The 26,535-nt window shown below is 56.4% G+C and overlaps 6 protein-coding genes across 6 annotated transcripts; 4 read left to right on the top strand and 2 right to left on the bottom strand.

Moving 5' to 3' along the window:
• Positions 1-1,408: 1,408 nt before the first annotated feature.
• On the bottom strand, positions 1,409-3,478 carry CGGC5_v010975 (ABC1 family protein; the record flags this gene model as incomplete). Its single annotated transcript, XM_066152447.1, has 2 exons — positions 1,409-1,679; positions 1,752-3,478. The coding sequence occupies 2 exons, from the start codon at positions 3,476-3,478 to the stop codon at positions 1,409-1,411; spliced, it is 1,998 nt and encodes a 665-aa protein (XP_066008320.1).
• Positions 3,479-9,559: 6,081 nt separating this feature from the next.
• Positions 9,560-11,560, top strand: prr-5 (pH-response regulator protein palI/prr-5; the record flags this gene model as incomplete). Its single annotated transcript, XM_032019335.1, has 4 exons — positions 9,560-9,749; positions 9,817-11,206; positions 11,273-11,480; positions 11,543-11,560. 4 exons carry the CDS (start codon positions 9,560-9,562, stop codon positions 11,558-11,560), a joined length of 1,806 nt encoding a protein of 601 aa, XP_031892796.1.
• Positions 11,561-14,061: 2,501 nt separating this feature from the next.
• On the top strand, positions 14,062-16,909 carry CGGC5_v010973 (uncharacterized protein; the record flags this gene model as incomplete). Its single annotated transcript, XM_066152446.1, has 3 exons — positions 14,062-14,292; positions 14,342-14,384; positions 14,973-16,909. The coding sequence occupies 3 exons, from the start codon at positions 14,062-14,064 to the stop codon at positions 16,907-16,909; spliced, it is 2,211 nt and encodes a 736-aa protein (XP_066008321.1).
• Positions 16,910-17,580: 671 nt separating this feature from the next.
• On the top strand, positions 17,581-20,609 carry sec21 (putative coatomer subunit gamma; the record flags this gene model as incomplete). The annotated part of the gene is made up of 6 exons (XM_032019368.1): positions 17,581-17,656; positions 17,718-17,905; positions 17,961-18,083; positions 18,141-19,455; positions 19,506-20,324; positions 20,377-20,609. The coding sequence occupies 6 exons, from the start codon at positions 17,581-17,583 to the stop codon at positions 20,607-20,609; spliced, it is 2,754 nt and encodes a 917-aa protein (XP_031892797.1).
• Positions 20,610-21,732: 1,123 nt separating this feature from the next.
• CGGC5_v010971 (putative CDP-alcohol phosphatidyltransferase class-I family protein) lies at positions 21,733-23,102 on the top strand (the record flags this gene model as incomplete). Its single annotated transcript, XM_032019379.1, has 3 exons — positions 21,733-22,040; positions 22,105-22,247; positions 22,306-23,102. 3 exons carry the CDS (start codon positions 21,733-21,735, stop codon positions 23,100-23,102), a joined length of 1,248 nt encoding a protein of 415 aa, XP_031892800.1.
• Positions 23,103-24,791: 1,689 nt separating this feature from the next.
• Positions 24,792-25,953, bottom strand: FCR3 (Fluconazole resistance protein 3; the record flags this gene model as incomplete). The annotated part of the gene is made up of 3 exons (XM_066152445.1): positions 24,792-25,305; positions 25,388-25,722; positions 25,831-25,953. The coding sequence occupies 3 exons, from the start codon at positions 25,951-25,953 to the stop codon at positions 24,792-24,794; spliced, it is 972 nt and encodes a 323-aa protein (XP_066008322.1).
• Positions 25,954-26,535: the final 582 nt, after the last annotated feature.

Here is a 26,535-nt window from a genome sequence, read left to right as displayed (position 1 = left end):
GATTACCTTCAAATATATAGGTAGGTTTTCAAGATGTAGGCATTGATTGCTGCGACTCCAAGTCCTCAACTTACTGCGGTACAGAAATCTAGTAGAATCCTCCTCGTCTTGGAGTAGCTGTCAGCTGGGTTTGTTATCGAACTCTGTGCTTTTCTTCCAAGCTGTCTATGATATGGAATTGCGGGCCAATTTTAGACGTCTTCATGCCCCGCGACCAGAGAGCCTCAACAAGACAAGCGCGCATGAAGTCAATCGTGCCAAGCATGGCGACCCCGAGGAGCTTTGTCATCGATCGACGACTGGGCGTCAACAGAAAGTCTCACGAAATCACCACGTTAGAGGCAGATCCCATGGTCTCCCACCCTTCTCGTTCAAAGATTATTGTAATAACGAATACTCAGCTGACGATCACAAACCTACTCTATGGTATCGGTGAAGCTGGACGAGACGGCTGACTGTACAAAGCATGTCAGCCTCTGATTAGGGGCTGAAGAATTTGAACGATGCGAATATCGTAGTGAGAACGACCTTCGCATCTTTGCTCCAAATCGGTATTAGGTGTCCAAGAGCAAAATTTATACGGCATCAATGATGCTCCTAAGCTTGGCGCTCGTGACTCTGAAAACCGTGATCCAACACGCAGAACAGAACCCAAGTCTCGCAATAAATGCGTAGCAACCCAGTCTGATTTCTACGTCCTCGATAATAAACCCATAACGGACACTGAATCTGCATAGCAGTATATACTCTCAAGTAACATCTACAAGCCTTCTTCGCAAGATATACAGGCGTCGTCTCCTGGAGCCAAGATAACCTTACAGATCAAGTAGCCAAGGCACTCAAGGCCCAATGCTTCGATGGACATGGCGACGATCCCTGGATAAACCGCTGTGCTCCTCGGTGCGGGCCGTAAACTCGTCAGACCTCTTCTATTTCGACATCACCGCTCTCTTGCATTTTCCTCGTCTGACAAGTATTCAGTCTGGAATATGATCAGGTCATATGTCATCGGGGTCGAGCTCCGATGATTGCCTCCCTCACCTAGCGGGATAAACCCCACATCTAGTGAGCCATGTAGCCTGTTAGTTCCACGCACGCTGAGAGAAGGCAACCGCATTGCTGCCCGCCTCGGCTCTTGGTCGACACGGGCTGGCAGGCTTTTCATATGGCGCAACCAAGCTTTGGAGGCCATCCTGGACTCTTGCAAGTGGCATCGAAAAAATTATCGAAAGACGTCCTTCAAATATCATGAAGCCTTACAGTGAAGTCATGAGTGGTATCTTTTCCTCTAGGTCTCCCCGTTTACCGAAACCCGCGCCTCTATACCGGCATAAATAGTCAATAATAAAACACTTAAACCTCCTCTTCTCTTGACAAACGTCTATCGGCCAACACCATCTATCGCCTTCTACCCCTCAAACACCTCATGCTGCAGCTCAACACCGAAATCCTGCGCGATATCCTTCATCCTCTTCTCCATCTCATCCTCCATACCTCCACCAAAACCTAGCCACTGCCTGATCTTGAAGAAGTAAAACGCGACATCCGTCAGCGCCAGTACCCCCTTGAACACGAAATGCCTCCACGCGTTGCCGATCCTCCTCGCCCACGGCAGGTTCGGGTCCTCGTACAGGCTCCGCGACGCCCACTGGCCCATCATCTTGACGCGGTTCACGGGGCTGCCGAGGTACTGATTATTCCCCTGCACGATGCGCATGTTCCTCCCGATGAAAATCAGCTCCTTCGGCCACTTCTCCTCGTCGGCCAGCATATCCCGGATACCCTGCTTCATCCGCTGCTGCATCTCGTAGTGCCGCTCCGCCGGCGTCTTGCCCTCGAGCTCCTTCATGATGCCGTTGCGCGTGCGCTCGTCCCCGCCCTCGTACGGCCGCATCAGCGTCGCGCTCGCAAACAGGTCCGCCGCCTTGATCCCCCACGCCTCCGTCACCTGCTCGATCGTCTTGTTGTCGAACGTCATCAGCGCTTTCCAGAACACGCCGTACTGGTGCCGGAACGCCGGGCTCATGTACACGTACAGCCCGTGGTCGATGAGCACCAGCTCCGCCCGCCCGCTCGGCAGCCGCCGGATGAAGATGTTGCCCGGGTGCGGGTCGCAGTGCACCACGCCCCATTTGAAGATCTGCGCCGAGAACAGGTCCACCATCGTCGTCATCACCTCCTTGCTGCTCAGCCCCAGCCCGCCGCGCCCGCGCCGGCCCCGCCACTCCCCGCGCTCGGGCTTCAGCTGCTCCCGGTGAGGCCGCTCGCGGAGCTCCCGCCGCACGGCCGCCGCGTCGGGGGCATCGAGTGTCGTCGCGCCCTTGACGCCCGGCGACCCGTTCCCGTACCCGCCGAGCCAGCGGCCGTTGATGCCCTGCTTGTCCCACAGCCGCACGCCCTCGATCCACTCCGTCGTCATGACGCGCTTCGTCGACAGCTCCGGATACACTTTCGGCACGTACACGCGGCCGCGCAGGCTGCGCTCGCCGTCGATCAGCGCGCGCATCGTCTCCGAGTTCTTGGCCTCGTTCTCAAAGTCCGTCTCGAGCTCGAGCCGCTCCGTGATGAAGGGCACGAGGCTGTACAGCGGCAGGTCGAACCACCGGCTGTAGATCCACGCGACCGTCTTGAACGCCCACAGGTCCCACGAGATCTGCTTCGCGATCTCGCGCTTCTGGATCTTGATCGCCACCTCCCGGCCGTCCGGCAGCCGCGCCCAGTGCACCTGCGCGACGCTGGCGCTGGCTCTCGCGCGGCGCTCCATCAGGCCCTTGCCTTCTTCCCCGCGGAAGCTGACGCCGAAGACCTCCTCAACGGAACGCCCGTCAAAGTCCTCGCGGATGACGGCCTCGACGTCGGACCACTCGCCCTGCGGCGCGTCGTCGAACATGCGCGCGAACATCTTCTGGAACTCGGGCGGCAGCACGGCGCTCTGCATGGCGATGGCCTGGCCGATCTTGAGGTACAGCCCGCCGTTGTGCCGGAGCAGGTCGAACAGGCGCTCGGCGTTGCGGCGGTGCAGGTCCTGGACGGAGCCGCCGGTGAGCGGGACGGGGCGGAAGTTGAGCTTGTAGTCGAGGGCGACGAGGAGGCCGGTGCCGAAGGTGCGGAGGGAGCGGCCGAGGCCGGAGGCGTAGATGTGGGAGTCGAGGAGGTAGACGGTGCCGACGGCGGCGGAGAGGACGAGCAGGCGGCGGGTCCATTTGCGGCCCTTGGGGTATGTGCGGGCTCGCTTCGGGGCGCCGAGGGAGGCGGGGGATGGCGGGCGGAGGGGTTCATAGCGGGATCCGCTGCGGGATGTCGAGTGGATTGGGCGTCGTGACGCTGCTGATGCTGTTGTGCCGGGTGGTTGTGGTCGTGTCGTCGTGGGGGGGCGCAAGCGGATGGATGGGTTGAGGATGCACGCCGCGGGGGAGACTTGGAGGCAGCGGGACGCCGCTGGCCTCGCGGAGAGGGCGGCCATGCTTTGGCGCATCATGGTTGGGCGAGGTATTGAGGGAGGAGGAAGTTGCAAGCTCCCATATCCTTGACCTCTGTCGTTTGTTGCGCGGGGTGAAGGAAAGGGAACGGGAAAGAAAAAAGTAAGCTTGGGGGAAAGAGGGTGTTCGCGGCCGGCCAGTGCCGGATCTGTGATGGCTGGGAACAGGTAGGCAGATCAATGACGATAACAGGTGCCACAGTGGTGGTGGAAATTTCCGTCGGCGAATTGAGTACCGACTCGAGCCCGCTTTATCCGCTTATCCCCGGAAGCCCACCGAGTCGCCCGGGGCCGACTGGCCAGTGCCCACATCGGGGCTGTTCTTTGGACTTCACAGTCTTCTTTCCGAGGACATGTAGGACCACGTGTGTATGGGATTTGGTCGGCAGGTTACATACTGGAGGCTCAGCATCTCAGGCTCATTTTGTTGGGTGCTGGTGGTTCTTTTGAAGAGTCACGAGCCAAGTTGCCATGTTTGGTAGAGCGAAGAGGTTGCATTCATGATTCCGTTCAGACTGGTTTCAGATGCCTCACTATGGCAGAAATTTTATTCCTTTCAATGAATTTCTCACTTTGGCTGTAATTTTGATTTAAATCCACTGGGTATTGTCCCATCCGAAGCGGTAGAATCTGGAGCTCCTGCTCATGTTATGTCCGAACCGGTCCGGATCCAGGACGCGGCGGCCCGAGTCCGGCGGTCCCGGAGATCTGCTTGCGATAAATGAGCTACTGGCTTCCGAGACATAAGACCGCCAAATCGAACGTATAAACATTTAAAGGAGCATGTTGATCATTCCACGCGTACTCCCACCAGTAGTTCCAAAGCCTCCTAAAACCTCTCGCTTCGTCATATTCGCAAATTCTTACCAGACCCTGGGCAGACGAGCATATACATCGCTTCCCCTTGGTATCCACATGTTCCAACTTGATGCGCACGCATTGTGTTCGCCAGTCGCGCATACCTTGACGACAGGGCAAGCCGGACATCTGGCTGCAGGGTTAGTCAGGCTCCGTCTGAAGTCCAGGCTCTGAGGCATTGAGGATCGACGGCGTCCGGTGCCTGAGGTTAAGTGAAACAAAACTGAGGTTGTGGGCCGATTTGAAGGAAAGCTTGACGCTGCAGTGGCTGCGGCGGCGACACCACCATCAACCTCTGTGCTATGACGGACGCCGCCTTGTACACTTACAGTTAAGCGGCGGCCGTTCCCACCCACGGCTTGCTTCTGGCAAGTAGGTAAGCAGCCCCTTTCCCTTCGTCTGATGCCCCGAGGAGGGTGCCTGCTTGTTGGGCTGCTTGACCGCCTTCCGAGGCAGCACACCATCAGAGGTTTCGGCGACCTTCGGGAAAGCTTCCCTCGTGACCATGACGCATAGCATCGACAGATGTGACGTCTGAGAGCAGCTGTAAAGGGTCTCCGGACGCGGGTGATGGACTGCATGAACCTGGCGTCCTTGCACACCTTCCAGATGTGCAAAGTTCGCGTGGCTCAAATATGATTAAACACAATCATAAAACTTCCAGTGGGTTGGGTGGGAGTTTCCGTGATTAGCAGCTCAGTTCCAGATGTTCCTACCTGGGAAATAGGATGGGCACCACCATCGGGCTCTGACTGGGAATACACCAGCATCTGAACGTTCAAGGTGACCCTATGTTGAATTATCAATGCAACAGTCCGACTGTGAAGCAGTCTCAGAAGAACAACAGAACGAGACATGTCTTGATGTTCAGCACAGCCGCCTCGTTTGCCGTCCATGGCCAATTAATTCTCCGAGCAAAACTGAACAAGATGGTGGCTTGGCGGCGCCATCGGGAGACTGAAGCTGTAGGTCTTGGCTGCTGTTTAGCGCACTTGGCCTCGTTTTGTCAAGTCTCCAAATATATGGACTGGAGCCCAGGAATAGAGGGAACAAGCATCACTTGGTTGCGCAGCCAAGAAGCTTGACACCACAACGGTTGCGAGTTCTAGAACTGTCTCTGGCAGAGACTTGTGCTGTCCTTGCAATGCTCACATGCGATGGCCTCGAGCGATTTCAGTCCGCTCGCCGATCATTGTTACGGATGACATTGGCGCCGATAGCCGTTGGGTCGAAAATACCGGTTCGGACCAGGGGGACAACCTCCGTAATGACAAAGGAGGTGCACAAAAGCCGAGAGCTCAACGCCGAACGTAGATATACTTTGGCGGTTTCCCATGATGCCCTCGCTTGTAGCTTGATATGTGACGGGCTATATGGCGGCCGGCATGGGCTGCTGTGTTCCGCGGTGGACTGAAGTTTTGGTCCGACTGGATTTTGAGTGGTTTTGACATGGAAGCTTGTGGGAGACGCAGGGCGAACAACCTGGTGGTCGCCTCAGAACCTGAGACGGCGAAGCGCCCATGTCGCAAAAACCTCCGCACTGCATTGTAGTCAGCAAAGCAGACAGCAATCTGCCTCAGAATCACACATCAAGGGCTCACGACATGGTCCACTTTCACCGCTCACAGCCACAATAACGAAACTTCAGCAGCCATTGGTCTTCAAGATCGTCGCCGGTTGAGCTGCTCGCAAGAGCGGGAGAGGCTCTGGTTTATTGCCCGTCTGGTGTCGACAAAGGCGGCCCAAAGTCAACCCTAGTTCTCTGACAGGTTTCGTGCTTTCGTCTTCGTCCTGGTGACTTGCAAGGGCACGGCTACGGCTTGGGACGACCAGAAATAGACCAGGTTTGTGATGTAGTGTCCAGCAATGCACTGATGCTGGCGGGGTCTGGTACTCTTTGTCAGCGGAGCCGCCCAGTTTCAACAAAAGCTGAGAGCCGTCCGGCGTTGTCGGCGCTGTCGTTGTCGGTATCGGGGCCGCTACTGACGTCTCTCAGACGGCTGGGCCTAGCCACTGCTGATACCGGCATGTGGATGGCACTGGGGGACAAGCTAAGCGATGCACCCTGATGCAACTGCGTAGTGTTTCTCGTGGATTTTGCAGTCGCGTTTCTTGCGGCTATCCGCCGGGAGGACGGCGCGATAACAACGGCACGCGGCACGGGAAGAATAGCATATTGAAATGAGCATTCGCGGCCTCTGGTGCCAGACAGCCGGAAAAGCTTGCATGTATCTGCTACGCAGGCCCCGTCGACGGTTCTCAAGTCGCAACAATAGTCGCTTGGGACTTATCGATCGCCGGGTGGATGTCCGTAATTGCGGTGGAGAGATGTGACCGACAACGGCGCTGCGAAGACCCCTGGAACCCAGGAGTCGAGAGAGTTTCCGCTGCCCCAGTCCGACATGGGGTTAATACTCGTTATTATGCCTTTGCGTCAAGTCGCCGTTCACGGTCGTCCTCGAACGCCATACCTGGTTCTGAAGAAGGCCGCTTTTCGTCTTGGAAGCACCAGACTCAACCACCGCGAGTGGAAAGCAGCACCAGATTCTGGTCTCAATCGATCCTATCGAGACAATGGCTGCAGTATTCGATAAATGAGCGAAGCTGGCTGGCCGTGTTGAAGCGAGTCGAGATATGATTGGTGGATTGAAAGCAGGGGTGTCTTTGGCGAAGAGGGGATCGCAGAGGGGAGGAAGAGGAGGACGGGGCTTTTGGTGTGCATGGCGCATCCATCAGGCATCCCACTCCTCATCTTAAGCTTTACTGGATCCAGACCAACAGGTTCGCGGGCCTTGGGTGAGGACCTGCTAAATTGAGACAAGGTGGGATCGATAGTAAAATAGTCGAAGCTTCAATCGACCAGCGATGTAGCAGAGGCGGTGGTTTGAAAAGTGCCCGTGCTGCTCTGTACAAGTACCAACGATAGCGGATAGGCAAGATGGCCGGGCCCGCAGTAAGCACGCGATTGCGGATTCTCAGATGCACAGCTAGTGCAAGCGTTCCTGACTAGACGGGGATCCATTGTGTTTTTTTCACGGGCATTCTTTCTGTCGGGGTGATATCGGTGATTATCTGGGAGATTAGGAATGACACGGTCGATATTTGATATTCGGCGATTGGCGTTCATACCCATTGCTGCGGACTGGCATTCTGTGCTGACACTGACAATGACAACGCGCGTGTGGGTGCTCGAATGACCTGCAAGGCTGCAGCGGTTTGCTCACGGCATTTCCTGGATTGCAACAGTGTTTCTGGCAACGGTGTTAGCATTTGAATGAAGGCGGAGTGGTGGTGGCGAGCCGGGATAGGGGCGGTCTTGAGGGTGAGGCAGGGACACCATGCTTCGCACCGTTGTGTTATTGGTTGGCAGCGCAAAAGGAGGGAAGACAGAGAACCAGGGTCCCGTCTGGAGGCAAGACTCGGTCTGGACTGCTCAGTGCTAGCAGTGCAGTGCAGTGCAATGCTGGCTGGGTTGTTGTGGTCAATGGTCGGGCGAGGGGCACGCGGAAGAACAAGGGCATTGTTCGTTGAGGCCGGAATAGAGAACGTTTTGGGAAAAGCCACGCAGACGCGGCCGATGTTGGTGTCTTGGGCAACGACGCAACGTGGTGGGAGGAACAAAGAATTCCCACGGAAGGAACCTCTGGCCACCCCCAAAAACGGTAAGCTACTAAGTACCTACCTGCCTTCACCTTCACCTGCGGCTGCCCACCCACCCCCTCTGACGAATGCCAGTCGATGCATCTGCAGATACCTGCCTTCGGTTAGGTAGGTGTAGTACCTTAGGTAGATTACCAAGTAAAGTAGTCAGTAATGACACTTGCGCTGCACGTCGGCGGCGGGGGCAGAGATATTGATTGATTTTGGGCCAGCCTGGACGATGTACTTGGACATCGAGAGCGAGAGCGACACACTCAATCTCAGGTTGTCAACTTGGACAGGTCCATGCAAGTGCATCTCGAGCCGCTGCAACCCACGCACACCCAATATGCCAGTCTGCCTATCCTGTCCTGTCTTGTCTGCTCTGCTAGTCAACCAGTCTGTCTGCCCAACACTGGTGGGCTGTGCACCGCCAAACACCTTAGTTGGTACGTATCTATTTCTGTGCTTCAGCAGCGCAACAGCATCATAGCAATCAGTGGAGGTCCCGTCCTCTTGCTCCCACAGAGTTCGATGCCGCTCACTTCAGACTGGACCCCTGAGGATACCTGAAGAGGTACGTCCCTGGATGGTACCGAGGCGTCACTCAGAGCCAGGGGCACGGCACGCAGTTCAAGTCCAAACTGGAGGCGCTGGATTGCTGTGCTTCCTTCGTCCAGGTGCCCAGCACCTTACCGGCACTGGGCTCTCTTCAATGTCTTGCAGCGTGTCTTGCCCCCTCCAACGCCGCCCGCCCCAGCCACAACGCGCAACGCAAAGCGACACTGACGGGACTTCCATCATCAATCAGCGCTCACTCCCTATCCCAGGCCTGCCCACACCCCCCTGTTCCTCTTGGCCCCCCTGCCCGGTCCAGTGGTCACCCAAAACTGCCCACTTGCGCTGCACCCACGCCTATTGACCCACCTTGATTCCTTCGCTCCCTCCACACAACCGCCCGCTCGCCCACCCGCTTGCCCACATCGTCCTTCTCCCCCAGATCGTGCCTGTCGAATTTCCCTTCTCCTTCTCTTCCTCTTCAGGTCGAACAGGACGACGCAAGCAACACTTCGCACGCTCCGAATCCTCGAATCCTCGACCCTTTCGCTCCTCACCGACTACTCCGACTATTCGATTTTTCACGACCCGTTGCATTTTCGATTCTGAGCCGTCTTTCTGCACTTTACGGCTACTTGCGACACTGTTTCAGGAACCACCACGACCGCCGTTGGACTTGACGAGGAAACTTTCGGGAATAAAGAGCTAGGAACAGGACCGAGGAGAAAGGACAGCAAGAGGCAGGAAACGATTTGATCCCAAATCCACAAACGCGTCGATCCATCTTTTCGTCACTCTCATTCATGTCGCATCCTTCAACAACTCAATTCAACTCCACCTACGCATAGACGATGCCGCGCGACGCTTCAATCCTCTACTAGCCTACCCGAACCTCGAACCTCGAACCTCACCACCAACGCCCGACTCTTTCCCGGGCGTATCTACACCCTTCTCGCCGCGTCTTGACGACGCCGGCTTTCCGTCTACCGTTTTGGAAGCAGGTTTCTTCGACCATCGACCGCAATCATGTTGCGGCCGGCAACCCCCATGTCGCTGCTGCTGCTAGCGGCCTTCGCCCTGATGCTGCTGTCAACTCTGTCGACCCCCATCATCAAGGCTATCCCGCTCGGCAGCTTTCAGGGCGTCAACTTTGGAGTTTTCGGCGTTTGCAAGGCCGACGGCTCATGCACCGGCATCGAAATCGGATATGACACTTGTAAGACGACACACTAACAAGAATCTCATTATCGTGCCATGAGAATCGTTGCTGACTTCATCTGCAGCTGGACTGTTTCAAAAGTCGGGCGCCTTTGACCTCCCGGACTCGGCCCGAAACACTCTTTCCGCCATTCTGATCGTGCATCCTATCGCCGCCCTGACGACACTCATCATGTTCATCATGGCTGCCGTCGCTCACCTTCACTCACCATCTCACTCCGCTCGCTACCTTCTCGTTGTCTTCATCTTCTCCTTCATCGACTTTCTCATCTGCCTCTTGGCCTTCCTCGTCGATGTCCTCCTCTTCGTGCCTCACATGGCCTGGGGCTCCTACATCGTTCTTGCCGCCACTATACTGGTGGGCATGAGCGGCTTGGTCTCCTGCGCCATGCGGCGTATGCTGGTCACCAGGAAAGCGAGAAAGAAGAGGATCGCCGAAAATGCTGAAATGAGTGGTGAGAACTATTACAATCGCGAAGCTCAAACCAAGACCGCCACTTCTGTTGCTTCTCAGCCGACTGTTCCCGTCGTCACTGGTGGAAACGGCATCGACAAAATGCCCACCTTTGCGTCTTTCGATTCACAGAAGAAGGACGACCAAGTCAGCGATGAGCGAATTCCTCTCACAGCCCGGAGCCCGGTCGACAGGAACCAGGGCAACATGATGGGCGTTGATGGTTACGCCAACGCTCCCCCCTCAAGATCCGGCTCTGCTCCCCCTATCAACAGAGATCCTTACGGAAACCCCATGCCTGGACCCGATGGCTACGGTCCTAGAAGAGGGCCTTCGCAAGAACGTATGCGGGGCAGAGGTGGTATGCCTCCTGGAGGACCCAGAGGACGCGGCGGAGGTTACGGCGGAGGCAGAGGCGGATACAATGGCTACGGCCCTCCGCCTGGAAGAGGTGGCTACGGGCCCCCGGGACGCGGAGGCTACGGCCCTCCTCCGGGTGGTAGGGGTGGGTACGGACCACCGCCCCGTGGAGGCTACGGCCCTGGTGGCATGAGAGGCGGACGACCTCCCCCACCAGGCTACCAGAATAATGCAGGACCTTATGACCGGAGACCTAGCCCGGCCAATGCTTATGGCGCCCCCGCTCCCGGTCCTTACGGACGCAGCGGTTCAGAATCGGCGCCAAGCTACACTGCGACCAACACAAACCCATCTCTCCCGAGTATCCCCCAACAACAAGGATATGAGGCATACCACCCTGATCGGAACAGCCTACCGAGGGCTGAGTCACCCCCGCCTCTGCCTGGCGACGCGCCAGCCCCGATGGTTGGCCAAGCTGTCGAGATGGACGCGAGAACAGGCAGCCCTGCCCAGCCGCCTCCGGGCTTCGGGCAGTTCAGAGATAGTGATGCTGACATTGCCGGCATGGTCGGACTGCAACAAGGCGGTGGTAACAGGTCTAATCCTCAGAGGCATGACACCTACATGAGTGAGACAAGCAGGTACAGCCAGGATGAGTACGTTTCTTTGTGTGATCACCTAAAAGCTCCTACTAACGTTCTTCCAAGCGCATACGTCCCTCCTCGTGCCGCATGGAACCAAAACCAGCCCCCATCAAGAAACGCCTCCCCGCTCTCGCGTGCTGAGATGCCCGGACGTAGCTCCCCTGCCCAGCCCACAGCAAGCGACTACTACGAGGATGTTGATCCGCGCTTCGCGGACGCACCGGCCCCCGCCCCCGCCGCCGGCAGAGCAGGCCCTCCACCTGCCCTTCAGGTACCTCTATCCGTGCCCAATATGTATGATTTAGACACTCATGAAGGTGCCGGTGCGCGCAGTCCTGGCGCCGAGTCTGATCGGTCCAATTTCACATCAATATCCCAACGGGGCATAAACCCGAGATGGAACCCCCCAGCCCCTTATGGCCAGGGCCCGCCCCGGCGGCCGCCTCAGCAGCGACGGCAAGATATGCTGCTGAACAACAACCCCGACTTCGAGCTGCCTGGAAAACGTCTCGGTCCTCCATCAAGACCGGGAGGTCCTGGCATGATATCCGGCAGCGCCTACCCGACGGGACTTTAATCGCTCCCCTCACTCGACCATAATCGGTTACGTTCTCCCCAACAGTCGAGTTAACTCGCCACGTATATACACCATTCACGGGATGCTTGGCACTTCAATTCGTCACCCTCCCTTGCAACAACACGAGCCACATTTTTGAGTCTCAGCACAGGACTCATGATGTCCATACATTCATGTCCTTCAGCCGATACCCCAGCCACATCATTCTGTTCTCGTCCGCCCAGTACATACACATCGGGCTCGTGGTTTCTCTTTTCAAAACGGGCATTTCTCTTCTGGCAAGTGCTTCTTTGCATCTCGAACAGCGGATACATTGGAGTCCTCGTCCTCAAGCATTAACGATCAAAAACCCTTTTCCCTTTTGAGTCGGTACCTTTCAAAACAATGACCTCCTTTTTTTTTCGTCATTTGGATGTTGGGTCAGGCGGTGACCTGGCCCATCGACCTCCAGCGCCCTTGTGTTGGGCCTTTTGAGCTAATCGATCCTGAAACGATAGCATGTGGGACACGATAGAATCATTGTTTGTGCATGTGTAAGCTATCTGGTCGTGGCCGTCTTTCTTCGACCTCTCTGTTTTCATGTTACGAGAGGCTATAGGGCGTGGTCGCAAAGGGGTGGGAAGAAATACAGAAAGTGGAGGTTTCAGGATCGTTGGCTTGGCTTGGTTTCTCTGGGCCCATTGGGTTTCTTGCATGTGACGGAGAAGGTCACGGATGGATACCTTGCTCCAGAGTGCGAGACTAGGGGGGCCCTCATCGCATCGAAACGGTGCGACGGCGTAGCAACAACATAGGCCAAGGTGTGTGTGGTGGAGGCATAACACAATGAGAAGTGTAGAATTCATCCGAACCATGCACCGTGCTCCCTCCCCCGTGCTGTCCGTGAAGCTTGGCGCTAGTGCCTGTCATTCCACTAGACGTGAGAACCTTAACCCTACTCTGACCGAGGCAGCAGCAGTATCGTACGGTGGCGTCTGCCTCTCGGTCACTGGACGTCTGGACTTGACTCTTCAGCGTTGTCGATCTTCCCACGACAGCTGCCTCTCTCCGTAAGGTCGTTCTCCACTCCGCATGGGGTAACGTTGCCGTGGCCCCGAGTCCCGATCCCAGAGGCTTGGCGGGCCGCAAGGTTAGCTGAGCTGACATACATACGGACCGACTCGGTAGTTAGGCCTCTTAGCGCCTCGATCTATGGTTTGTGAGATGTCGCCTTCTCCGCGGCGTAGGGCTGCTAGTTGGGTGGGATATCAGGCCATGTTGAAGGTTTACGGACGAAGACGGCTGGTGATAGAGTTTCGGGAGGCAGCTGTCAACGTTGATATCTCGGCTGGTGAAACAAGTGAGGCTGGCATTGTTCGGAGGCTTTGTGGGGAGCATGACAATGGACGTGGTGTTGAGGTGGTTCAGTGGGAGCTGAAGGGAGCTTCAGATGTTGGTACTAAGGGCCTTCGCATTGCCCTTTCTGGGGAAGGTGGAGATCTGTAAATGGGTAGTTGTAAGCGAAAAGTTTGATGCCACCGGCTTTGGGAAGGGAGCTTGGGCGGGTCCAGGGTAGACGGATGATGCTGTTGGCGGGAGCAGAGGCAAACATGGCTTGCCTTAGGGCGATGGGGTTTGTAAGCTGGATACCTAGCTCTAGCCATTGCCCTTTTGGAGATGAGGACGCTGGAGGTGCTTGGATGTGATTGGGTCGTTGGCTTGAAGTATGTCGTCGACTGGATCTGTGGCGTGCTTTTTGGGGGGCGGTTTTCCAACGGGGGCGGATTCTGTTTGAAATGAAGGCTCTCGTATGGACTGGGGAACGAGGTTTCTTGTCGTTAGTTCCGTGTTGAAACGGGAAGAAAGGGGGCGCGCTCCCGGGGTTGTTGTGTAACCAGATGGCAGATTGCGCTTGGTGGTAGCTCTTCCGGGGAAAGATGGCGGGTTTGGATCGCTCCGGGAAGCGCGCGGTCTGTGCCGTTGGGGATGTTGGACCGGTTCGTAGGTATGGTCCTTTTGAGAGGCTTGGTTGGGGTTTGTGATGGTGCGTGCTGCATGCCTGCATGAGATTGGCATTTTTGCTGTGTTGGTCGGTTTGTTGGTGTTGTTTTTAGAGGAGCATCAAAGGAGGGCGAGTTGGCGTTGATACCGGGGATATAAGAGATGACGATGACGCCCCTGACATGGAAAGATTTGGATGTTGCTCGAGGTATCTTCATTGTCTCATTGAGAAGTTTCGACGAACCACTACTATCTACCGTCGATTTTTCATCTGCAGATTTGTTCAGCCGCCAACATGTATGCCACTGGTATTTCTCGATCTCCGGAGAAGATGATCGGTAGATTGGGTCTGGAGTCGCATCGACACTTTATTCTATTCATCTTCCCCGTCCGCAAAAGCGACGATGTCGTCTACGTCGTTGGCGAGATGCACCGATACCATCTCTGGGTGTTCGACTCTGCGCCGCTGGTGCTTCCACGCCTCGAGGAGCACGTTTCTAACGGTGGTGGCGTCGACATTGGCAGAGTCAGGAGCTTCTCCAAGGGCATCGACACGGAGGTGCTGGGAGATCCAGTCGAAATCCTGCGATCTTGCATCCAGGCTTCGACTTCTTTGTGGTGAGTTTTATTGTTCATCTTTGTTCTTATCAGACCTTTGAGAGCGAACGTGGCCTTGCCGATGTTTCCCCTTGCTGTCCTCGACACCGTGTGGGTTCTCTCCTTCCTTCATCAACATCTCGACCTTTGTCGTGGTCTGTGTGGCAGGCTGAGACGGAAGGCAAGATCAACCATGACCTTGGGAAAAGAATATCGGGCATCTGATTTCTCTTTCCGGTCCGATATTGATGCTGGAGTAGAGTTTGGTGGCCATCTTCGATAGTAGGAAGGTGCTGCGAGCTCCTTCCTCGACGTCCAGGTGCCTGCCTTCCTACCCTGCCTCACCACCCGCCGGCCTCACCCACGACGCGTCGCTCTTTCCATCCGTAGAAAGCGCTCTCACCTTCCTTCCGTTCTTTCCATCTCGAGCTTGCCCTCCACCACTTCCGATTTTTTCATCCTCCCCACGATAAAATTCGTCTAACCTCCTTCTTCCTCCATCCCACCCAATCCTCTCACCGGTCGTCACCTTCACCTTCACATTCTCTCATCCCTTCCTCCCTCGCACCACCATCTTCGTCTAGACCAATTTCCTGATTGAAGCAACAGAGTCGTCTTGGCCGGCACGCATTCATACCAGGGATACGAATTGGATGACGCCAAAGTATGCGGAAGCCCTGATTTTCAGAATGGACCATCTATCTTCTTCCTCGCCCAAGACGAGCGCGATTAAATTTACCCAGCAATCTGCCAGCACCTTCCATCAGGATGTTCCCAGACAGACCTACACCACTGCCGGTACCATCTACAACCCCAACAACGCCCAGCCGCTCCAGCCTCCCGTTCGTCGCGCCAGGTCTGTCAAGTGGCCTCCCCCAGGAGGTCCTGCCTCCGAACTGTCTCTCTTCCCCAAGTCAGCTCTTTCCAGCCTGTCCTTGATGAAGCCTCAGCCTCTCTGCACAACACCTATCAGTCCTCTTCCCAACCAAATCCCCAAATACTCGCCCCTTCAGCAAAACTACGACCGCGCTGTTAGCCCCAGCACTGATCACAGCCGCGAGTCTCCGATTGATCTGGATATCCGAAGCCTTTCTACATCTCGCGTATCTTCTTTCAACATGGCCACCACCACCACCACCCAGCTGGCTTCCCCGATGGAGGTTGCCCTGCCCACCCCTATCTCGGACAAGCAAGTCAACGACCACGACTCCAGTGACGAGGAGGATGACGACGCCCTGGGAGAGAATCCCTTCAAGGGTATGACCGTCAAGTCTCTTCAGAATCTGGCTTCGTATCCCAACCCTAACCAGAAGAGAGCTCAGAAGGCGCTTCTTCGGGCTCGTCCGGGCGTCACTCCCGCCCCTTCCATTGGAACCAACGCCAGCCGCTCCACTACTCCCGCTTTCAGTGGATATTCCTACGGAGACATGTCCGACATGGGCAACGACGGCTCGCACTCTCCGGGTCCGTTCCACAATGCCAAGCTTGATCCTACCGATGTCCTTAGGGTGCACGTTGACTTCAACAAGCATACTTCAGACTCTGCTGGTGGTTGGAGATCTGCACCCGTCGGCAATGACATCGCTGGCCCTTTCAGGCAGTACAATGCCCTCCCTCAGAGAGGCACTCAAGTTGGAGCGTACAAGTCTAGCCTGGCAACTGGTCCTGGTGCTCCTTTGCCGTTGACTGCCGGCCCTCCTGGCCAGCGCCAATACCGCACGCCGACATTCGAGTCCGCTATGAAAGCTCTCCAGGATGGTCCCAAATCTGAATTTTCTGGTGAGGAGACAGCTTCCGACTTTTACGCTGGCCCTCCCGGTCTACACAAGGCCCATGATATCATTCAGAACCCTGGCCCGGCGACCCCTGATCATTTGATCCACAGTCTGCCTGCGCTTCTTCTCGACTCGACGCCTGATAAGGACGACTGGTTGGACTCGTTCGGAAGACAGACGTCTGCTGTGGACCTGGAGAAGATGCTCGACGCTTTGACGAATGATGACAAGGCCACCAACGAGAATAAAGGCTTCCAGCAGCCCGCAGACTTCATGCCGTTTGGTCACGGTAACCGCAGCTTCAACGTTGGCGGCAACAGACGCACCGGCAATGCGCCATATGAGAAGTACTGGCCTCCTCGCCCAGTTTGGAAGGCAGGAACGAGCCAGATCTCAGACGAAGCGCTGGAGGCACGAAACGAACGTGTCAACCGTCTGTTCTACGCGGGCACTGGCGAGCTCGGTAAAAGCATGGAGTCCGTTATGAGAGACGCCGAGTTCCGTCAATTCAAGCGTCAAGTTGGAGTCATTGGAGACGGTCGACCTAAGCCCAAAGCAGAGAAGGTCGAGTACCCGCACATATCTGCTCAACAAGTTAACAGCATGACGACCAAGGAGGCCGCAGACCCCTTCATCACCATGGCCTTCTCGGCGCTTTTGAATCAGGTAGAGGCGGGTATCAGCCAAGACAAGTTCCATCAGTGGAAGGACCCGTCGCCTTCCCTGGTCGACAGATCCGAAAAGGGACGTCAATCGGTCTTTGGAAACTGAATCTAGGACTGGGTATGGCAACCATCAGAATTGCGCATACTGGCTTGGCTTCGTTGGCGAGGATGCTTGGATGGGGACTCTATACTTGGGGCCTCTTGTGTGTTGTCGGCTGGAGCAGGTCTTGGTATTACAAAGGTGTTAGACACGACAGCCACCATCGAAACATAGGTTAATGGGGAATGAAGGAAGTTGTTAGTAGTGTCTTCTAGATTCAGGCGGTACCGCAAGGCAGCTCATGCTGGCCACCAGTCTTTTCTACTTTATTCTCTCAGATAGACAATCAAAAGTTTAGGTATCTTTCAACCTGCCGCGTTGGCGTGAGATGCCCGGTGAGAGAGCCCTTGCGTTGGAAGACATGTTTGCTTGGTGTGAGCTGGCGTCTAAATAAGCCCGCGACATGGCTTGGTACGGTGTCCAATGGAGAATAAGCCACACTTCCTTGTGAGATAACTCAAATGCCACCGTTCGCGAGAGCTGATGCTGTGGCTGACATACCTAGTTGCGTCGCAATCTGGCCAGAGCAGGAATGTCAATTGAGTCACGTGATGTGACCCGCCCAAATGTTCTTGTGGGGCAATGCCTGTCCCCCTTCACACCTGAAGGCGACGTGGTAGCAAGCTGGCCTCCAGACCTGACTTCAGACCAGCCCGCCAAAACACCCGTTGCCCATCATGAGTTACGGCAAGAAAGACGAAGACGCCGATTTGGGCTTGGTGAAGGTGGACAGAACCCAAGTCTTCCAAGAAGGTTAGTTGGAATTTCTGCAGCTCGAGCGTTTGCGAGCAAGCTGGCTAAAAGGGCGGGATAGCACGCCTATTCAACAGCTCTCCTATCCAACCGCGAAGATGCCGGACCCTGCTCACCAAGATCCTCCTTCTGCTCTACACGGGCGAGAAGTTCCCCACGAACGAAGCGACAACCCTCTTCTTTGGCATCTCGAAGCTCTTCCAGAATAAGGATGCCAGCCTTCGGCAAGCGGTTCACCTCTGTGTGAAGGTTAGACCAGTCCGATACGGATGAAGCATGGCTTGTGGGCTCACCTTGATCGCAGGAACTCGCGTCCTCCGCCGAGGACATCATCATGGTCACCAGCACCGTCATGAAGGACACTGGAGGCAGCACAGATGCCATCTACCGCCCCAATGCCATCCGCGCCCTGTGCCGCATTATCGATGTACGCTGAGCTCCGAGCTCCACGATACCAGGGATGGCACGCGCTAACTAGCTCCAGGCGACCACCGTCCAGTCCATTGAGCGAGTGATGAAGACCGCAATTGTCGACAAGAACCCCTCCGTTTCGTCCGCCGCCCTCGTATCGTCCTACCACCTCCTTCCGATTGCCAAGGACGTCGTCCGCCGCTGGCAGAGCGAGACACAGGAGGCTGCCGCCTCCACCAAGTCCTCGAGCGGCTTCTCCCTGGGCTTCTCCTCCTCGAGCGGCCAATTGCCCGCCAACAACTCGACGATGCCCCAGTACCACGCCATTGGTCTCCTATACTCGATGCGCATGCACGACCGCATGGCGCTGGTGAAGATGGTGCAGCAGTTTGGCGCGGCAGGTGCGGTCAAGAGCTCCGCCGCGATCGTCATGCTCGTCCGTCTGGCCGCCCAGCTCGCCGAGGAGGACCCTTCGCTCAGGAAGCCCATGATGCAGCTGCTGGATGGCTGGTTGCGCCACAAGAGCGAGATGGTCAACTTCGAGGCCGCCAAGGCCATTTGCGACATGCGCGATGTCACCGATGCCGAAGTGTCCCAGGCCGTCCACGTTCTCCAGCTCTTCCTCACCTCTCCCCGCGCCGTCACCAAGTTCGCCGCCCTCCGCATCCTCCACAACTTCGCCTCCTTCAAGCCCAACGCCGTCAACGTCTGCAACCCCGATATCGAGCTCTTGATTTCCAACAGCAACCGATCGATTGCCACCTTTGCCATTACCACCCTGCTCAAGACCGGTAACGAGGCCAGTGTCGACCGCCTGATGAAGCAGATTTCTGGCTTCATGTCTGAGATCACCGATGAGTTCAAGATCACCATTGTCGAGGCTATCCGCACCTTGTGCCTGAAGTTCCCCAGCAAGCAGGCTGGCATGCTTGCTTTCCTCAGCGGCATCCTCCGTGACGAGGGTGGCTACGAGTTCAAGCGTGCTGTTGTCGAGAGCATGTTTGACCTGATCAAGTTTGTGCCGGAGTCCAAGGAGGATGCGCTCGCTCACCTTTGTGAGTTCATTGAGGACTGCGAGTTTACTAAGCTTGCCGTCCGCATTCTGCACCTCCTCGGTCTCGAAGGACCCAAGACCTCCCAGCCGACCAAGTACATCCGCTACATCTACAACAGAGTGGTTTTGGAGAACGCCATCGTCAGAGCCGCCGCCGTCACCGCTCTCGCCAAGTTTGGTGTTGGTCAGAAGGACCCCGAGGTCAAGCGCAGTGTCGAGGTTCTCCTCACCAGATGTTTGGACGACGTCGACGACGAGGTCAGAGATCGTGCTGCCCTCAACCTCAGACTCATGCACGAGGACGACGCCATCTCCGAGAAGTTTGTCAAGAACGGTAAGTCAATCATAAACCACGCTACTGCACCCAAGCTGACCCCTGAACAGACAGCATGTTCTCTCTTCCGTACTTCGAGCACCAGCTCGTCATGTACGTCACATCCGAGGACAAGTCTGCGTTCGACACGCCCTTCGACATCTCCCAGATTCCCGTTGTCACCCGGGAGCAGGCCGATGCCGAGGACCGCACCAAGAAGCTCACGGCGACTGCCCCGTCGCTCAAGCCTCCCAAGGTTGGCCCGACGAAGACGTCCACCAGCGGCGCGGAGGCTGCTGCGTCAGCCACCGCTGCGGCTCAGCGTTACGCCCAGGAGTTGATGCAGATCCCCGAGATGAAGGAGTTTGGCAGCGTGCTCAAGTCATCGCCTGTTGTCGAACTCACCGAGTCGGAGATGGAGTACGTTGTCACCGTTGTCAAGCACATTTTCAAGGAGCACATTGTGTTCCAGTACGAGATCAAGAACACTCTCCAGGCTACCGTTCTGGAGAACGTGTCGGTCGTGGCAACGCCTTCCGAGGAGGAGGAGCTCGAGGAGGTCTTCATCATCCAAGCCGAAAAGCTCCCTACGGACGAGCCCGGCAAGGTGTACGTCGCCTTCAAGAAGGTCGGCGGAGAGGGCTCCATGCCCGTCAGCAGCTTCTCCAACATTCTCAAGTTCACCAGCAAGGAGATCGACCCTACAACAAACGAGCCGGAGGCTACTGGCTACGACGACGAGTACGAGGTGGCCGAGTTCGATCTGGCTGGCAGCGACTACGTTGTGCCGACATTCGCCAGCAACTTCAACCACATCTGGGAGCAGGTTGGCGCGGCCGGCGAGGAGGCTGAGGAGACGTTGCAGCTCAGCAGCATGAAGAGCATAGCGGGTAAGTTCAACATGGTCATCCAGAGTACGAACAGAGCTAACAATATGTGCAGAGGCAACGGAGCAGCTGGCCAAGGTGTTGTCGCTGCAACCTTTGGAGGGTACCGATGTGCCAGTCAACCAGACGACACATACTCTCAAGTTGCTTGGAAAGACTGTTGGCGGCGGCAGGGTGGTTGCCAATGTGCGGATGGCTTACTCGTCCAAGTCCGGTGTCACGACCAAGATCACGGTCCGCAGCGAAGAAGAGGGTGTGGCGTCTCTTGTTGTTGCATCTGTCGCTTAAATATACTTGTTTGGAGTTCGTGGGGGTCGATACATGGTCGGAGGTCCAAGCAAGACGTACGGCACAGACGAGGACTTTATTATAGCCGACTCGCGCAGCCGCCGCCATAGTAGGGGGAGCTGAGGTCAGCGCATGATAGCGTGTGCGTGTAAAAGGACTGGCGGCTCGCGTATATCTAGAATGAAGACACGAAAAAGGCATCATGAAGACTTTGCTAGATTTCGTGTGTTGTGGTGTATTTTGCGTGATGGGAAATAAAACGGATTTCCATCTTGATCTTTTGAGAACAGTCCTTGTGTGGCTTCGAGGTTCCAAGGCCTGCATGACATTGGAGCCCTGTCAATGAAGTCGCTGTTGTCGTCAAGCCTCAGGGCATCCCGTCGTCGATCTCGAAGCCCTCAGTGGTTGGTCTAGCGGCAGGACGGCTGGGGCTTGACAACTGGCACGGGCCAAACCTAAGCCGAATACGGGTTAGCCTCCTTACCAGGGGCTCGGGGAGCCGGGAAATGACGTTGTGAGGACTGTTTTTTTTTCCTTTGTCGCAGCGTGTGCGCTGCGCGTGTGAGCTGTCCAAGCAGGAAAATTTCCCTCTCCCGGCCGGCGGCCCACTACCACATGTCAACTAGGAATACCGTCGTCGTCTGTAGTTTCTTGTCAAGTGTGCCTGGTCTCGGGAAGAGCATCTGACCGGCTTGTGACGTTTGTTTCTCCAAGCTCTTGTCTCCGACTACCTCTGGTCTCCTCCCACTTGGAATCTCCCCGCCTTCTCTGCCTTTCTTTTAGCCCGCGCGCAAACCCGCACCCCGCAGCTCGACGAACCGCGTTTCCCCGGTTTTGAAGCTATCGTCGTCACCGCTCCAACAAAAGAGAAGTATCGGAGGGGACCCATCGAATCGAACGGGACTTCCACCGTGTTCTCGCGCCTAAATTTTCCCTTGCTGCCAGCCCACTTTGGGGACACTTGGCCCTGCAAATCGAAACCTGCCCTTTGCGGACAAAACCACCAACACAACCTTGAGAGTTTTCTCCTTCAACTCCTCATCTCCACGACAACCCTCGAGGCAACGGTTCTCACCAGAAGGAAGGCTAGCTACGGAAAAGACACGCAAAAACAACAAAAACCATGGTCTACGTGCGCCAGGACCGCCTCCCGGCGCTCAAGGAGTACAAGTACTCCGGAGTCGACCACTCCTTGACGTCAAAGTACATCCTGAAGCCCTTCTACACGAACGTGGTGATCAAGATGTTCCCCATGAGCATGGCGCCGAACCTGATTACCCTGACGGGCTTCATGTTTGTTGTCGCCAATCTTCTGACGCTCCTCTGGTACAACCCGACGCTTGACCAGGACTGCCCCAGCTGGGTGTACTACTCGTGGGCCGCGGGCTTGTTCCTCTACCAGACCTTTGACGCGGTGGATGGATCTCAGGCGTAAGTTTCTGCTGCCATGTCTTTCTTTTCGCGAATCCAAGCTAACAGGGTTTGTTGCGAATAGTCGCCGAACTCACCAGTCCGGCCCGCTGGGCGAGCTCTTTGACCACGGCGTCGACGCCCTCAACACGTCCCTCGAAGTCCTCATCTTCGCCGCCTCGCAGAACATGGGCCAGGGCTGGATGACTGTTGGCATCCTCTTCTCCTGTACGTAACCACCCGCCGCACATATACGAAGGAAAAAAGACTAACATTCCCTCACCAGCCCTCCTCACCTTCTACGTCCAGACCTGGGACGAATACCACACCAAGACGCTGACCCTCGGCATCGTCAACGGCCCCGTCGAAGGCGTCCTCATCCTCGTCGGCGTCTACGCCCTCACCGGCTACCTCGGCGGCGCCTCCTTCTGGCAGCAGTCCATGCTGCGCACCCTCGGCGTCCCCGCCTCGCCCTCCATCCCCGCCGCCCTCTACGACCTCTCCTTCACCCAGTGGTACATGGTCCAGGGCGCCCTCGTCCTCGTCTTCAACACCGTCGAGTCCGCCCGCAACGTGATTCGCGCCCGCCGCGCCCGCGGCGACCGCTCCCGCGGCGCCCTCCTCGGCCTCCTCCCCTTCTTCGGCATCTGGGCCCTCGTCGTCGCCTACCTCGCCCTGCATCCGACCATCCTGCACTCCCACCTCGTCCCCTTCGTCATGTTCGCCGGCGTCGTCAACGCCTACTCCGTCGGCCAGATGATCACCGCCCACCTCGTCAAGCTCGACTTCCCCTACTGGAACGTGCTCGGCCTGCCGCTCGCCTTCGGCGTCGGCGACGCCCTCGGCCCCCTGCTGCAGGAGCGCACCGGCTTCGGATGGCCCAGCGCCCTCGGCGACGACGTCTACCAGGTCGCCTTCATGTTCCTCATGCTCGGCATGGCCGTCGGCGTGTACGGCAGCTTCGTGGTGGACGTCATCGTCACCATCTGCGACTACCTCGACATCTGGTGTCTCACGATCAAGCACCCGTGGGTCGAGGGGCAGGAGGCCAACGGCGATGCGAAGGGCAAGAAGGTGCAGTAAGAAACTTTTCTTGCTGGCTTGCGGCTGTCTCTCTAGATCTTGTCTAGATGCAGGTGGGGCCTAAGGGGGCTGAATAGCGAGAAGGTTTCTGGTGAAAGGAAGCTTCTTTTGGCGTGTGGGTTTTCCCCCTATGCTGTTGGATGGGGGAAATTCGACCCGGGAGAGGAGAAGCTCCAAGCGCAGGCAGAGTTTCCTCCGAGCTCGAGTACGAAGACGTTTTGGAATGCATGGATGAGAAACACGACACGATGAACCATGGACTACGGCGGGGTTGGGCTGGAAGGGAAACGAACAACTTGATGGCGGTAGACATTTGGGAAAGGGAAAAAAAACAGGGAGTGAGGGTTTCTGGCGGAACGTTACGTTACTTCTTGTTTTTCTCCCTTGCACCTCTCTTTCGGACAACTTCTGCGAGATTCCCACGAGTTTCCAGCGAGCTTTCTCCTTTTCTTTTCTTATTTTCTGTATTCTTCATATTCTCCCCCCCTACCTTCGGCACGGCAAGTTCAGGAGTTCGGGGCGAGTGGGAATTATCGGAAACCTATTGGCGGGTAGTATGTCTTTCGAAGGCACATCATGCCAGTCAGAGGCACTTGAGAGATCATGACGTTGTATCAAAGCGCCATCATCATCTCCCTATACGGCTACCGGCACAGATTTTGTTGTTGTTCGTCGCATATGTAGTCTTTTGTTTGCGGCAATGTTTTGCAAGTAGATGAGATACCATTAATTTACCCTCCCGGAATATGATTTCTCAAGCTAAGCATCTGTTCACGCACAACTCCCGATGAAAGTAGTCATCATAGATAGACTTGGCGGTGATAAACCGATATGCACCGGTCTTATTGGCAGCTAGCGACACAAAAGAACTCGGCAGTAGGCTTGGTCTGCTGTGGCCAGAAAAAAGGCACCAATTACATGTCGCCACAGGAGGACGGCCGAGGTGCCCTAGTAAAGCCAGACGAGAGGTAGCATCATGAATCACACTCGAAGAACACCACGCTAGGCACCGAAATTGTGTAGAATTTCTTCGAGACTTTCTTTCGATGACTTCAAAGAGGAGCGGGATGCCTAAGCATGCAAACTTGGAATCCTTTCGAACCCCTATTCCCCCCCGCGTTTTACCCCTGGAAGAAAATAGCAGGGAAAAGAGAAGCAAATCAGACCAGAGTGGTAACCCCAAAAGCATGCAATTTGCCAGAACGTTCCGAGCGTACCGGAGAAAAGGCGACGCCCCGCTGCGGCAGCTCTGCCCCGTCTCGCCCCCATCCTCCGTTTCCCCATTGACGACCATGCTCCGTTTGTCCCAGCCTGGCGACGTCGACTGTGTGTTGCTTGGCCACGCCGGCGTCTCATATTGTGTGTGTCTTCCAGATTCTCCGTGTAAATAAAACAATAGACGCCAAGTTGTCTACAAATATTTTGTGACTCGTACCTCGTGCTCCCCCAAATAAAAGAGACATTGACCGTTAAAAAGCATAACACATGAATCGCAGCGATGCATTTGAAGGCCCAACCTGCTCGCGGCGGGCTCGCCGTCATATCGTCTGTCGTTTCAGCAGGCGGACCCCCCATATTGACTCCGTTTACCCAAACGCCGAACCTGGCCGGATGTAAGGCTCGTTATGTCTGTTGGTGCTGACAAAGCACCCTCGTCGACCGCCTCCCCACTGGGGAGAGAGGGGGCAGCTACAGGAGCTCGTCGCTGCCGCTCGCGACGCTGCCTTCGATGGCGTCGAGAATTGAGCGCTCCGAAAACACCGGGCCCTGGCCATCGCAGCGTGCCTGATGCTTCAGCCGCTCGCTTACGTCGCCTACATCGACCAACCCCCGCTTGAACAGCGGGTGGTTGATGATGAAGTCCCACGTGGCACCAGCCGCTAGCAAGCGTTCTCCTTCAGATGATATCGCGACTCGGTGACTTGGCGTTTTGTTGTTGTGCTTCGCTAGAAGGTCGGTGTAGAAGTCCTTGGGGTTGTACGTCATCGGCCCCGTCATCCGAGGCTCCGGCGATGTAGAGCTGTGGTGGCCGTTCATTGATGATGTAGCACGGAGGATCTCGTTCTCGGTGCTGATCTTTTGCATCTCGCGCTTGAGTCGTTCGTTCTCGGTGGACTTTTGCTGGGCCTCTGCCTCGAGATTCGCAAGCTTGGCTTCAAGGTCCTTAACGTGCTTTTCCTTGCGCTCACGGAATGCGCGTTGACTATTGCGATGGTAATGTTAGCATGCTTTGCTTGTGAGAAATGCGCTGCTCATGCATGGTGTGCGACAATGGTTGTACGTACGCAGCGCGGTTCTGGGCCTTCCTTCTTGACTGGGCCGGCGTCAGGTCCTCGTCGTCCGAGTTGGAACCGCCGCGACGGGAGTGGTCATCCATGGGCTCCTGCTTGTGGACAACCACCTCAGGCTGAGGCTTGATCTGCTGGACGGGGGGAGCGGGCATGCCATTGTGCTGCGGTGGTTGCTGAGGCGGCTGGGGTTGCTGCACGGGCAGATGGTTCGGAGGAGTCGGCGGGCCAGGAGGGCCGGGAAAAGAAGTATGCTGAGGGTTGAACTGGGCGGGAGCATAGTTTTCAAAGGAGTTGAAGTGCTGGTCGTTGGGGTACTCGGCGTAAACATCCTGCTCGGTCATGATTGTGTAAGTGCATGTCGCAGTGCGCTAAGCGGCAATCCACCAGTGATCGGTGGGTATTCGGGGTTCAGAAGGGAAAGGAATTCGTTGACTTACGGGTGGAGATGTCGTGTTAAAATCGTCTGAACCTGCCGAGTTGGAATGCGATGGCGTCAAGGGCGGAATGCCCATGAACTGGTAAGGCTGCGCCTGAGCGAAGTACTGGTGGGAGAAGTCCATGGTCGCGCGATGTTGTCCTGGAAGAGAAGAGGCGACTCTTTGGAACGAGGAGGAATCGAGAATGGGAAAACGAGCTGGGTAGAAATGAGAGAGCGGATGGGCGTGTGCTGATGAGGGTCCAGGCCGGGAGGGGGGAAAGGAGGGGGGCGGCGCTGGATGGTGAGGGTCGACGTGCCGGTAGAAATGCGCCAGTCTGCACCAGCTCTAGTGCCAGGGTGACAGGGCGAGCACTGCCTAAATGATGTTTGTTGGTGGGATTCGATGGGATCGGACGGGCTTGGGGGCGCAAGGAGGGCGTTGCTAAAGCCGTGAAAGAGCCCACTTGGGACACGTCTGGACTTGCTTCAAGGGTCTTTTTCACTTTTGCTGGCGCGCGGTCAGTTGCGTGTTTGACCACTATGCAATATATTGCTCCAAGGAAGGGGATCCGTACGGAGACCCTACCTACGGAGAGGTAGGCGAAGATGCCCGCCCGAGACCACAGCGAAGAGAACGGGGAGCAGCGGGCAGCAGCAGCAGCAGCAGCAGAAGGGCCCGTGGAAGGCGTGGATGCGTCGATGCACAGGCCAGGACAGGGCCAGG

Source organism: Colletotrichum fructicola (genome assembly GCF_000319635.2).
Source record: "Colletotrichum fructicola Nara gc5 chromosome Unknown KSG_Nara_v1_contig06, whole genome shotgun sequence".
NCBI classification, from domain to species: domain Eukaryota; kingdom Fungi; phylum Ascomycota; class Sordariomycetes; order Glomerellales; family Glomerellaceae; genus Colletotrichum; species Colletotrichum fructicola.
The sequence above is the reverse complement of the archived record's forward strand: the minus strand, read 5'-3'. Positions and strand labels throughout refer to the sequence as shown.